General features: G+C 30.2%; 1 protein-coding gene across 3 annotated transcripts in view; it reads right to left on the bottom strand.

Annotated features, from left to right (window-relative positions):
• Positions 1 to 13825, bottom strand: part of HGF (hepatocyte growth factor) — a 68419-nt gene that overhangs the window by 13732 nt on the left and 40862 nt on the right. For all 3 annotated transcript variants that reach the window (XM_016127279.2, XM_036230300.1, XM_016127280.2), the window contains 3 exons: positions 11446 to 11573; positions 6201 to 6303; positions 2717 to 2850 (listed from right to left, as the gene is read on the bottom strand). In XM_016127279.2, the coding sequence (XP_015982765.2) occupies positions 2717 to 2850; positions 6201 to 6303; positions 11446 to 11573 (365 nt within the window). The remainder of the gene's footprint in view (positions 1 to 2716; positions 2851 to 6200; positions 6304 to 11445; positions 11574 to 13825) is intronic.

The raw sequence follows: 13825 nt of genomic DNA on the forward strand, positions 1-13825 counted from the left end.
TTGCACACAATAGCAGCTCAATTTAAAATTGTTAATAAATGAATAAATAATGAGACAGATGTAACTTGCCTAAGGCACTATAATGATAGAGCTAGAATTCTTAGCCAGTAAGTCAGAGTTAAAGCTCTTAACCATTCAGTAGTTAACACTTATAATTTTTCTGAGATTTTTCTAAGAGTGTATACAATTACAGACAAAGATTATAGTCATTTTCACAGTTTTATGTTTGCATATTTGATAATCTCAGGAAGGTATGTTAAATATTATTTTGTAATCATTTGTTTAAAAGGCATAAAAACCTTTAAATGTTTTGTAACACAAATATACAGTCCAGAAATGATTTATTCAGCCTTTGTAGTTAAATAAATAAGAACTCAAATCTTCTAAAGATAAATTTTATTAGCCTTTCACCAGAGGGAAAATGTAAATAATCCTAGCAATATATATTATTTAAAGAAATAATGCTGTAAAAATATTTATTGATATTAATGTTCAGAATACATTGAAACACAAATGAATTATCTGCAGTAGCATTTAATCAAATGCTAGAACACCTTGAGCTCTTTCAATAGCACATTACAATTTTTAGTTTTAAAATGTTGGTTGAAAATATGTTTTGAAAACTTTTAAATTATTAGAGTCCTGTGTCAGGATTATAATTCAAAGCACAGTTTCCTGAGATTCTCTGGGAGCATTTTACTCTACCTGCTATAATTAAACTGCTCTGATTTTTACAAATCTAGAATTATGTAAGGAAAGAATTAGAATGTGTTTTAAAAACCAGATCATTGACTTTTTCTCCTTTTTCCTAGAGCACTGTATTTTCTATTAGCCATTATTATTCTTAATCATAGAAATTTAACAAAAAGGTCCCATAAAGTAAAACTAATAAGAAAAAATAATAATCCTTTAACCATTAAAAAAATGTTGTGTGCCAGAGAGGTAGGCTTGTTTGTTTGTTTGTTTGTTTGTTTGTTTTAGTGTTAAAACTTGAAAGATAGCTTCTGTGGAACATTTTCAGGATCTATAAAACCCTAATATGGAAAAGTAGAACACCAGAGAAACACTAAGTAATTTGAAAGGTGATGATCATAGCTGATGAAATAAAATATAATAATATGAAATAGTACTTCTTTGTAAACATAAAATGTTTATTTATTATTATAGAGAATTTATAAAAAATAATTTGGGAAGTTCTAAGTCTAAATTATTGATATACATGATAAAATTATATTTAAGAAGTTTTCCCTTTTATGCTAAAATTTCATAAAACGACCATTGTTTCCACTTAAGGTGAGAAATTATCTCTTTAATTTGACATACATTAAAGAAAAATATGGACTTGTGTTTGTATTTCATGTTTTAAAGCAGATATTATTTCTTCAATCTAATCTCTTTTTAAAGTATTTTTGCTGCCGTTTTCAAGGTACTTGCTACTGGCTCGTCTCACAAGAAAAACATTCTTACGACATACTCTTTCTGAACTTATAAAAGTATATTTTTTAAACAAGAAGGTAGTTTAACATAGTGTTTAAGCATGTTCATATAAACAGAACTTTGAGATATGTAGTGTAGTAAAATGGATCCATGCTACTGACACAGCCTGATAATAAGGCTTTTCACTCAATATTATATTAAGGATATATTCCCATCTCAATATGTATTACTCTATATCAGTGGATCACAGTGGGGATCATTTTGTCCCCATTCTCCAGGGGACACTTAGAATGTCTGGAGATAGTTTTGGTTGTCACGACTGGAGAAACTGGTGTTGTCATTGACATCTAGTGAATAGAAGCCAGGGATACTACTAAACATCTTATAGCACATAGGACAGCCTTCCACAACAAGATTCATCCAGCATTAAATGTCTGTAGTGCTGAATTGAAAATGCTGATACATTCCCCTAATCTAGTTCCAGACATGGATTCTAATTCAAATAGTAAAACAGTATTGATAATCCAGGACCTCACTAATATTGGGCATTAACAATCTTTTTTTTTTTTATTATTTGCCAACTTGACAGGTAGAAAATTCTTCTTACGCTTTTATAATTTCATTTTTCTTACTATTCAGTTTTAATGTTCTTTATTAATTATTTTATTCTGAAGACTCATCGTTTTTCTCTTGTTATCTTTTCTTATTGATCTGTAGGAGCTCTTTTACATGAAGTATATTAGACATATATATTTTACACACATCTTTTACTTTATGCACTAATACTCTTTTAACAAAATAATCTTGGGTTCAGAGAAGTAAAGGGAATGCTCCAGGCTTCTTAGTCTTGGGTGAAAGAACAGAGAAGACGATGGAAGCACCACTATTTCAGGTCTGTTCATTGCGTTGTTAGTGGCCTGGGAACTTTGCTGAGAGCTCTGGTGCTTTCAGAGGCTGAACAGGTAGTACTGATGGTGGGGCACAGGGAGGTCTTTCTACAGCAGTCATGTTAGAACCATGACCATTTATTGACTATGGATTCCAAACTGGAATCTCCTATGAAAGAAAAATCTTTAAAAGGTGTCTCCTTGTTTAGATGAAAGATGAAGAAAGGTGTGTGTGTGTGTGTGTGTGTGTGTGTGTGTAAATCTCTCTGGAGTACATCCTAATTTGGGGATCAATTGCATCCTTCCTATATTATTTGATTAAGGTATCAGTTTAGAGGATATGCAGTATATCTAAAATATTTTATCTGAAAAAGATCTCTAAATGTACTTACAACGAGAAATGGGGCAGTAATCCCAAGGAATGAGAGGGTTCCCTGTGTAACACCAGGGACCATGGGCATCATCGTCAGGATTCCGGCAGTAATTCTTATTCAACTTACTAGCATCTGGTTCCCAGAAGATGTGCCTGCATAAACAACAAACTCTAAACATCACGAGATGCTCATTTCATCCAAGAAAAACAAAATGTCACCAAGAAGATATAATCCTAGCACATAACTTTCATTATAGATACAACACAAGCTTCGACTGGTATAAATTTTGGTTATTTTGTTTGAGATTTATTTTGTTGTTCTTACAGTTTGGAAGCATGGTCTCTAACTTAGGAGTGTGGAACAGGGCTACATAATCATCATAGATAAAATGAAAGATTTTGTGACTTGACTTCTATTTAATAATTGCAGTGGCAAGGCAACAATACCCTTGTGCATAGAAATGGGAAATATTACCAAAAAAAAAAAAAAAGAGAGCAGATGACAAAGAAGATTAAGGCACAAAATAAATAGAAAATACAAACCATTGCAAAAATATTTTTTCATATTTCAGAAACAGATAAAGCATCAATTGAAAAATTAATATGACAAAGTACTGGAAAATACTTTGGAAAATTAATAATGTATGAATGAAATAAATTTTGAAATATCACTGGTCATAGAGTTACAAAATGTGATCTTTTGAGAAATAACTGAGTAACATTTTAGCCTTTCTTATTTTACATCTTAACTAAAGTCATTGCAAAGAAAAGCAAGAAAAAAAAAGAATGTTATTTTATAAAAACATGCCTACTCTACTCATATAACATCAATATTTATATCTTCCTCAATAACATTGATGAAGTCAGACTCCACATGCCCATCCTAAGTCATGAAAACTATATCTCTAACTGAATTTGTCTTAGATTATTAATTACTATAATGCTTGAATGTAATTAATATGTCATTTAAAAAATTGGGAAGAGCTTGGACATGGACACTTGGACTATCTTTCAGAACTCAGGTTCATTTTCTGGAGCAGTAACAGTAGCAATTACATTTGGTACTTACTACATACCAAATTCTATTGGTACTAACCTAATGAAAGAGGCTCTAAGATTATGCTATTTCTATGTGAGGATTTTGCAATTCATAGAGGACAATTAATTCGTCTATGGTCACATGGCTCATAAGAAGTAGGGAAGGGGTTTGAACATATGGCTCTTTCCAGAGTCGATGTTCAAAACCAGGCTGTACTACCTTCTTACTCAGTTGTAGTTAGTTCTTAAACCAAAATGGTAATGTGCAACTTAATCATTCATCAATTTTGTACAAATTATTTCTCAACGACTTAATTACTTCCAAAAGTCAAACCAAACTCAAAGAATAAATTGTTATAATCATTGCAATACCTGAATAAATATGTCACGTATTTCCAGTGGCATGCTGCTAAGTGTTTAACAACTGGTACTCTGAGGTTTGTCAGAAGGGTGTTTATTTGTTGCCCTTGATGATTTCTGTGGTGTAAATAATTCCACCACAAAAATGTCGGCCTTCCAATGTGAAATCACTGAAGGCAGAGTTGGCACAATTGTCTCTGAGAAGTCCATAAGAGCTACATCTCACCCCCCCCCCAACCCCCCGCCGACACACTGTATTTCTAAAAATGATTTTAAAAATAGCAATATTGAAATCAGCATTTAATTTTCATCATGCCAACTTAAAAAAATTGTATTGTATTATTAGTTTCAAGTATGCAGTACAATTTTTGCTTGACATTTCTTAATGAATCCCTTTAATTCTTAGGATAAAAACAAAACTTAACACAGCTTTCAGGGCTCTTTATGGTCTTCCCAGTGGAGAATTTCTCCTCTGTAGACATGGACCAAATTACACTATGCTTCAACCTACCAAAATTATATTTCTGATTTTCAAATACTTTAATCTTTGGGCTTTAGCACAAGTTATTACTTCTGCCTAATGTACTCTTTCTCCTACACTTCCTTTTACCAACTCCTCTTTATCATGTATGTCTCAGCTAATGTCTTTTCCTCTAGGAAGTCTCCCTGACCATCCATGGTCATGACATTCCACTCATCAGGCTTGGATGGAACGTCTTTGCATTCCTATGGCATAAAATATGCTATTTTTTCATGCCATTTATAATATGGCATTCCATACTGGATTGTGAGATCTATAAGGGCAGAATTCTGCTTATCTTTGATCTTCTAGAGCTACAGTGTCCTAAACAGTAGCTACTAACTACATATGACTACTAGTCCAAACTGAGGCACACTATAGTTGTAAATATGTATCAGATTTTGAAGCTTTAATACGAAAAAATATACAAAATCTCATTAATAACTTTATATTAAATACATATTAAAATGAAAAAGCTTTACATTTATTGGATTAATAAAAATATATTATTACAAATTATTTTACCTGTTCATTTTTACTTCTTTTAATGTGGTTATCAGACAACTTAAAAGTACATGTGTGGTTTACATATGTGAATTGAATATTTATGTTAGGATGGCTTTAGAACTATCACTATTTGTTCATAAAATAAATTAATTGAAACAATTATCACCCATTAGTGAGTATATTTTGGAAGGGAATAAAGGCTTTAAAGTTAAAGTTGGGCTGGAGTCAAAATGACTCAACTTCTCTGAGCCCTAAAATTCTAATTCACACATATAGAAATATTTTTCATATAGGATTGTGATGGTCAAATGAGAGGACAGCTCATGTAAAGCAAGTATGTATTTAATCAAATAACCTTGTAATATTTTATTCTAGTGCATATACGTATATATTTATTAAAAATCAGTTTTATGTCACAACTATGTCCGATACTTCTTTTGTAATTTCAAACACACTAACACTATTATTAGAGTCAAGTGGAAGACAACTTACTTTTCTGCAAATATGTCCAATGTCAAAATCTGTAATTCTTTGAAATATATAGATTTTTTCAAATTTCTATACATTCTTTTAAATCTAGAAAAATTTTACATGTCAAAATCAGGCTATGCAAGGAAACTTGTCTATGTTAATTGAATATTAAGGTCTGTATGTACATAAAAATGGTAACTTACTGATTTGTTATGAATATTAATAATTAATGATTAATTATGAAATAATAATATACTGTACTATATGAAACTCAAGATTTACCACTTAATTATACATTGATACAGTCTTATCAACTTATGTAATTGTTTTCGTTATACGACCACATCCTCCTTAAAAATGAAGCCAAAATGTACACCCACTTTTTGTTAACGTTCCCCGTATTACCTATCATAGAGCAAAACGTACAGTAAATGCTCAGTGAATATGGGCTGGATTGAATTGCTTTTTAAAATTTGCTGCTTAGAGAGAAAATATTAAATTGAGTGCACAAATAATCAATGGAAAGGTATAACAATGTACATATTTGAGTATACCCATTTGCTATTATCACTACATACTATATATTGAAAGAAAGAAATTTACATACCGGTGTAAGTCTTCCATGTTCTTATCCCACATTGAACATGTTAGTCCAGATCGTGTTTTTGATAAATTGCCCATATAATTTTTGCCATTTCCACGATAACAATCTAAACATAAATATAAGAAAGAAAAAAACTCTAGTGATTACTAGGGGATATAGAACAAAAACATTTTTTATAAGCATAGAAATTCATGAAAATCAACATAAAAATTAAAATACTCTGAAATCCGTACCAAAGAGACTTAAATATCTCAAATTAAAATTTATTTTCACTCAAATTTCTTTTTCATAAAAGTGAGATTTTATTCAGCAAATTACACATTTTAAAAAATAAAAAAAAAATTAAATGAGTGGCTCTTAAAAACATCAAAAAAAGGGACCTTTTAAGAATGACATACATATTTCCCAACATTTCCTTCTGAAAAATTTTACTCCACAGAAAAGAATGATGTGGTTAAGTAGGGTAAAGGAAAAACCTCTCTTTGTATATAACAACAACAACAAAAAAAAATGACTGGGGCCTTTGAGAATGAGTAAACATCCTATTGCCAAACAAATTTCATAAAATAGCTTCTGCATACTTTGATTAATTTTGCATGAAGTAGTACTATGCTGGTTTTAAAGTAGTTAGTTTTTGATTTCCTAGACTTCTTTATTTATTAGTTCCCATTTTTGTTAATGAGAGCTTTTCCTTCTCTTCTATTCCTTTTAGTAGTAGATATTACTACTGTCAGTAGTGGTAGCAGTGGTAGTAGTAGTAATACTAGTGCTAGTAGTAGAAAGAGCAATATAAATATAGACTCATGAATTCTCTTTTGAGTCAATGTGCTATATAATCTATTCCTGCTGTTCATTTAGATGCTCAAATTATTTCAAATTTAGCCATTGGAAGCCACTTTAAATTGGCTCCTGTGCCTCTCTTCATGTCCCACATGATTTTATTTTTTACTTTTTTTTCAATTAAGCAATTTATGTTCTATTAAACACAGATCTAAGTGTTCATAGTCTTAATTTAAAAAATCATAAAAAGAAATCAAGTTCTTCCATATATGTAAGTTGCAGTTCTACATTTGAAAAGAAACATTATTTCATATTTTGAAATAATACCACGTATTTTAAAAATGACGATCTGTGAAACATTCCTAATTTCTATATGAATAAAAACTGTAGATTTGACTATAAAATGTTATCTATAAGTGTACATCAACATTAAGATCATTCTCTGGTTTAAACTTTGTAAACTGTAGTATATCTTTAAAAAAATTATTTATTTATTTTACTTTTAATTTTGCAATTAGTTTCAAGTGTACAGCACGGTGATTAGACATTTATATAATTTTTTAAGTGATCGCCATGATTAGTCTAGTTACCCGCCTTGTACTATACATAGTTATTACAATATTATTGACTATATTCCCTATGCTGTACTTTACATCACTGTGACTATTTTTAACTACCAATTTCTACCTCTTAATCCCTTCACTTTTTTCACCCAGTCCATCCTCCTTCCCGTTTTTTCTCTGTATCTATGAATCTGTTTTGGTTGGTTTGTTTATTTATTTTGCCCCTTAGATTCCACATTTAAGTGAAATCATATGGTATTTATCTTTCTCTGTCTGACTTATGTCACTTAGTATAATATCCTTAAGTCCATCTATGTTATTGCAAATGGTAGATTTCATTTTTTTATGGCTGAGTAACATTCCTTTGTATACATGTACCACAACTTCTTTATCTAATTGTCTGTTGATGGACACTTAGGTTCCATATCTTGGCAATTGTAGATAATGTTATAGTAAACATAGGGGTGCATATATTTTTTTGAATTAGAATTTTGTTTCTCTTTGGATAAATACTCAGAATTGCAATTGCTGGGTCATAAGGTTGTTCTACTTTTAATTTTTGAGGAATCTCTAAACTGTTTTCCATAGTGGCAGTACCAATTTGCAATCCCACCAACAGTGCATGAGGGTTCCCTTATCTTCACATCCTCACCAATACTTATTGTTTTTTGATTTATTGATAATAGCCATCCTGACAGATATGAAGTGATATCTCATTGTGATTTTAATTTGCATTTCTCTGATGATTAATGACATTGAGCATCTTTTTGTATGTCTATTGGTCATTTATATGACTTCATTGGTTTTAAATATGCTCTGTGATTATAATAAAAAATAGGTACAAATCCTAATAAAATTTTTATTGAGATAATTTAATAATTTATTCAAGAATCGGTTAACATAGTGATAAAGTATATATATATCACTCAAATTTCATTAGGATCTGTATATTAATATTCACAAGTGAGATAAGATTATAATTTTTTTTCTGCATATCTTTATCATGTTTAGGTATAAATATTATAATTCCATCACAAAAATAATTTGGAAGTGTTATCATGTTTGTTAAGTTACAAGGCAGTTTATGTAACATTATTATCTGGTCTCTGAATTTATCTAGGTATGGTGCATTTTTTGCTGGAATAATTCATTAATAAATGTTCATATTTCATTGATAAAAATTAGTCTATTTAAGCTTTCTTTCTCTCCCCGGGGCAATTCAAGTAACTTGATTTTTTTCTAGTAAATTACTAATTTTACTTTCATTTTCAAAGTTTTTACATGAGGTTATATACAACAACCTCATATTTTCTAATTTTCCTCTTCAATATTTATCTCCCTTGATAATTATTTTTTAGAATTATATATTATAGATTTAAAATGGTTACATTTTATAATTTAAAAATAATTAAATATATTTTATAATTTGTTCCTTTCTTGAGATAGAAAGTTTTTATTTTATTAATTTTTTCAAAGAACCATCATTTTCCATTATTCATTAGTTCTCTTTTCCTTTTTCTACCTTGTAATATCTGCTTTTTTATATTGCTTTTTGGTTCCTCTCCAATTTTTTGAGCTGAAAATTTCATTGACTTATCTTCATTATTTATAATAGTGATGTAAATATTTAAAGCTGTATCTTCTGTTTAGTGTCTTAAGTGTATGTTATATAATCTAATAAGTTATGTTTTATTAGCATTTTAAAGAAATTCTTCAATTTCAATTTTTAAGAGTTATTTGAATATTCAATTAGAAGAGCATTTACATACGTGCTAATTCAGATGTTGCAAGATTTGAGAAAAAGTTTCTAGCTTATCAATCTGTATATGAAATTTATACTTTCTGTTATGCGGAAAAGGATAAGAGCAACATTCTTGTGTGTGTGTGTGTGTGTGTGTGTGTGTGTGTTTGTGTGTATGTGTACGTGTACGTGTGCATTTATACACAATGCACACCAATAACTTGGAAAATCATTCAATACCATAACTGTATGTTAAAGTCACAGCTGTATGTTGAATTGGCTAACAGTATCTCTCAAGTAGGACTTTTTCATTTTTAAATTGCCCCACAGAGCCTACACATTGTTGCATGTATTAAGTATATATATTATTTTTAAAAATATACAATTTATTGTTAAAGTATTAATAAAGGAAGTGTGTAGTAACAGAAAGGTAATTTTAAAGAGAATTAGATTCAATCTCAGCTGTGCTAACTTGAGAATTTGTGCAAATTACTTAAATTTCACAAAATTAATTGATTTATTAATGTGTATGCTTAATAGATAAGCGATAATATCTGCTTAACTTCCAAAATCCAAAATTGTCATAACCTTTTACCTGATTCTTCGGTAAATTTTATATATATATATATATATATATATATATATATATATATATATATATATACTGTACATAAAAGTTTCTTAATACACACCAGAAGCTCATAATACAATTGTTCTCATTTGCCTCTATCACTCACAAATTATTGCTAATTATTTAAGTGAACAAGACAGGGACAATGAGGATCCAGCTGGAACCAAACCTCTCCTAATCACTGGTTTTAACTTTGTTTCCAATTGACTTTTAAAATCTGCCAAAGAACAATGAAACTAACTGAAAAGGAATTCACCCCCCTCTTTCCTCTACAACCATTTTCAGAGTTCATGAAAATGTGTCACCGAGAAAAAAAAGGATGGAAGAGTATGGTTAGGGCAATAAATTTGTGAAATGAAGCTTAAAATTTAGTTTGGACTTTTTTGATGATTTAGGACTGACCATGATTATGACCATCATAATTATATTTATGTGAGAAAATATGATTTTTAAAAAATATAACTCGTTTCATTGTTATGTTTTATTATTATTATTAATCTTTGGCAAATTATCTCTTTAAAACTTATTTCAGTCTGACTTTTCTCTACTACTGCTCCCTGAAACAATTATCTTCAGTGGTGTCTATGTTTCCAAGTACAATGGAAACAGAGGTACTGCTGTACATCATCTCTACTGCTAACACCCAGGTCCACATCATTCTCATCTCTTGCCTGAATTGCTGAAATAATCATTCGATTGATTCCCCTTTTTGACCGTTCTCAAAAGTTCTGGCTATTTTCCGTAATGCAGCTAGAGTCATCCAGTTGAAATTAAAGTCAGACAGATCATTTACTATTTCTTCTCAAAACCCCCCAACTGAGTTCATTTTATTTCCGAATAAAAGTGTAAATCCTTCTAATTCCTACAAGGCTCATGCAATTTTAGCCCAATTGCTCTGTAACCTCATCTCCTGCTACTCTCTATCTTGCTCATTCTGTACCAGTTACAATGACGTGTTGTTTCTTTCCTTTAAACTTCTCAAGCACTCTCCCAACTCATATATTTTCATTAGCAGTTTTTCTCCAAATAAAATGCTCTTTACAAATATATGCACATGACACACTGTTCCCTCACTTCTCTCAGGTCTGCCTTAAATGTTCTTTGATATGTAAGATCTTCCCAAACAATTAGGGTATAAAATAGCAAAGCCCCTTTCTTCTAACTGCAACGTTTTTCTCTCTAGCACTTAATACAAACTAACTTACTATCCCCACCTCCTTTTTTTTTTTTTTTAACTTGTTTTCTGTTTTCTAGAAATTAGTTCCATGGGGTCAGAGAATTTTTCTTTACTGATATATCTCAAGCACCTAGGATTGTACCTGGCACTGGTATACACTCAAATAAATAAAGGTTGAGCAAATGAACTAAAAAAAAAAAAAAAAAAAATTTAACTTAGACTTGGTGGATTTGGTAACCGCTTGCTAACCAGAGAAACTGGTACAATGAGAAGTAGATCTTCTGTAAAATGTGAACTTCGTTTAGACCTTTCTCCTAAATTTAATCATGCCCACACTGCAAAATATCAACCATTACCTTGTCCACTTGACACGTCACATTTTGGAATTTGGGAGCAGTAGCCAACTCGGATGTTTGGATCAGTGGTAAAACACCAGGGTGACTCAGCCCCATCTGGATTCCGGCAATAATTTTCTCTTAGGTCCCTATTGAGAATAAGTCTGTTAATGTAAATCGCACATGTTCTTATATCGGTGGTTAGCACGATTACGTTTCTAGAACTCCAGAATGCATGCATGTCTATATATAGAATTCTAAGTTTTAGATTTAGGATAGTTATAACAATTTAGAATTCAATATATACAATTGACACTGCCCCTATTACTGAAATAAATGCTGTCAGATGCCAGTGTTCTTTTTCTTTAACTGGCCTGGAGTTCCACACAAACGCTTCATGAAAGTGAAATAGTAACACTTCATTCTTCCCACTCTTCCCAAGACTTGGACTCTCAACTGTTACAATTTTTAAAAACTGACCTGTTATTTATTATGTCTTTATGGCCCATATATAATATGAAAACAATATGTATCTCCTGCAGAAGAAAGGTTATTATTAATAGTCATTAACTACTTTTATTTAAAATAAAAGTTCCACCTATTCAAATATTTACAAGAAATATGATAGTTATCTCTTCTTTAAATTCTGTATTTCCTTGATTTATTTAATTTGCTACATAGATTTATTTAATTACAAAGTAGTTCTTTCTTGATTTGGAGAAGTTAACTGAATCGTTATAAATATTTTTGTAATATGATAGCCTAGCTATAATATAGAAAACCTAACTATAGAAGATGCCAACTGTATATCCTTTATCTGACCAGTGATTTATTAAACATTCAGAGTTCTCAATAGAAATTAGTCTATACAAATATTCTCTGTATACGAATAGGTCCAATTAGAAATACTATAATTTTATTAATACCCAAATTGATTTTAGAAAATGAGAAGTTTTTAAGGAAGAGGTTGGGTTTGGTTATAAAATCAATAAGTAATAGTTTATCTAGTCAAAACAGGTTCTGACACAAACTGTGTTAAGATTACAAGAACAGAGACTGCCAATAGTTTATTTCATAGTGCTATATTATAAGCTCTCATAGTTATAACCCATATTTAAAACTTTAGCCTTCTTATAAAATGATGAAAATATTACCCAGAAAAATTTTTTAAAAAATCTTTTATTTTAACAAATTTGTACTTATGTTTCTGTCAGTACAAAATATGTGCATTTAATTTTACACAAGCTTACACAAATTTGCAATTGTAGATGAATAATTGCTTAGTTAAATTATTTTGAGATGTTAATTCAAGGTAAGATAATAAAACAGAGATCTAAGGCTAATGAAAGTCTTTAAAAATCTATATCTAGAAGTACCTCATTAATCTAAATTAAGCAAAAATGAGAGTCAAGGTTCATCTAAATATTTTTTCCTGAGATCTTTCCTCTCACTTGAAGAAATAATTGTTTACAATTGTTAAAACAAATTAATTATTAAATGATTCATGTAGATTCATCTGAGGCAGTATAGTTGAATTACAATTTTTAAAATTGTCATTTTGTAAGGAGTCTCAGTATGAGGCAGTGTTTAATACAACCAGAGACACCTACCTGACCAGCATACTATTCTTTGCTAAATGACAAACAGTAAATGCATCAATATTCTGAGCAAAATGTTGAGTCAGAGTTTATCTGTTTTATAACACAGCTCACTTTTTACTTTTTGATATTTATATTTGGTTATCTTGACCAAATAAATTAAGAAAGGATGGTTTAAATTCTGAAAACAACAGCTGAACTTTCAATGATTTTTCATAGTGAATGTGTGAATTAAATTTCTAGAATTATTCTCCTTTCCTTACAAATGAAGTTCACTGGGTATCTGCATATTGACACTTTCTTATTTGAGTATTATGAGTCATTAGAAGTTAACAAAGCGTGAATGGTGCTGACACTGCTTCCTTTGTCTCTCTTAACTAATCTTTTCTCATTTTCTTTGCTTTCTCTACTTCGATATTTATTTCTGAGGTGTGACATATGTATGTCAGGAATAGAGAGTGAATTGCTGTGAATAAAATGGTGGGAAATAAATCCAGAATGACAACTATAAATTTGTTATTACAAAATAATAAAAAAATCATAACAAATGAATATTTATTATATAAGTAAATACACTAAATTAACTAAAAATCCCACAAAACATAAAGTATCTCCTCTTTCCAGTGGATGGGCCAACTAGGGCTCATAGTTCTCCATCTTGAAATGTTAAGTTCTCTTATTAAAAGCCAATTACATAAAACCAATATATGTTATTTATAGGTGCTATTTCAGCAAAGCCAGTATGAATGGCATGTGTGTTATAAATTTCAAAAGCAATCATTTTATGTTCCCCATAACAAGGT

This window comes from Rousettus aegyptiacus, unplaced genomic scaffold, assembly GCF_014176215.1.
Source record: "Rousettus aegyptiacus isolate mRouAeg1 unplaced genomic scaffold, mRouAeg1.p scaffold_m13_p_13, whole genome shotgun sequence".
Taxonomy (NCBI): Eukaryota; Metazoa; Chordata; class Mammalia; order Chiroptera; family Pteropodidae; genus Rousettus; species Rousettus aegyptiacus.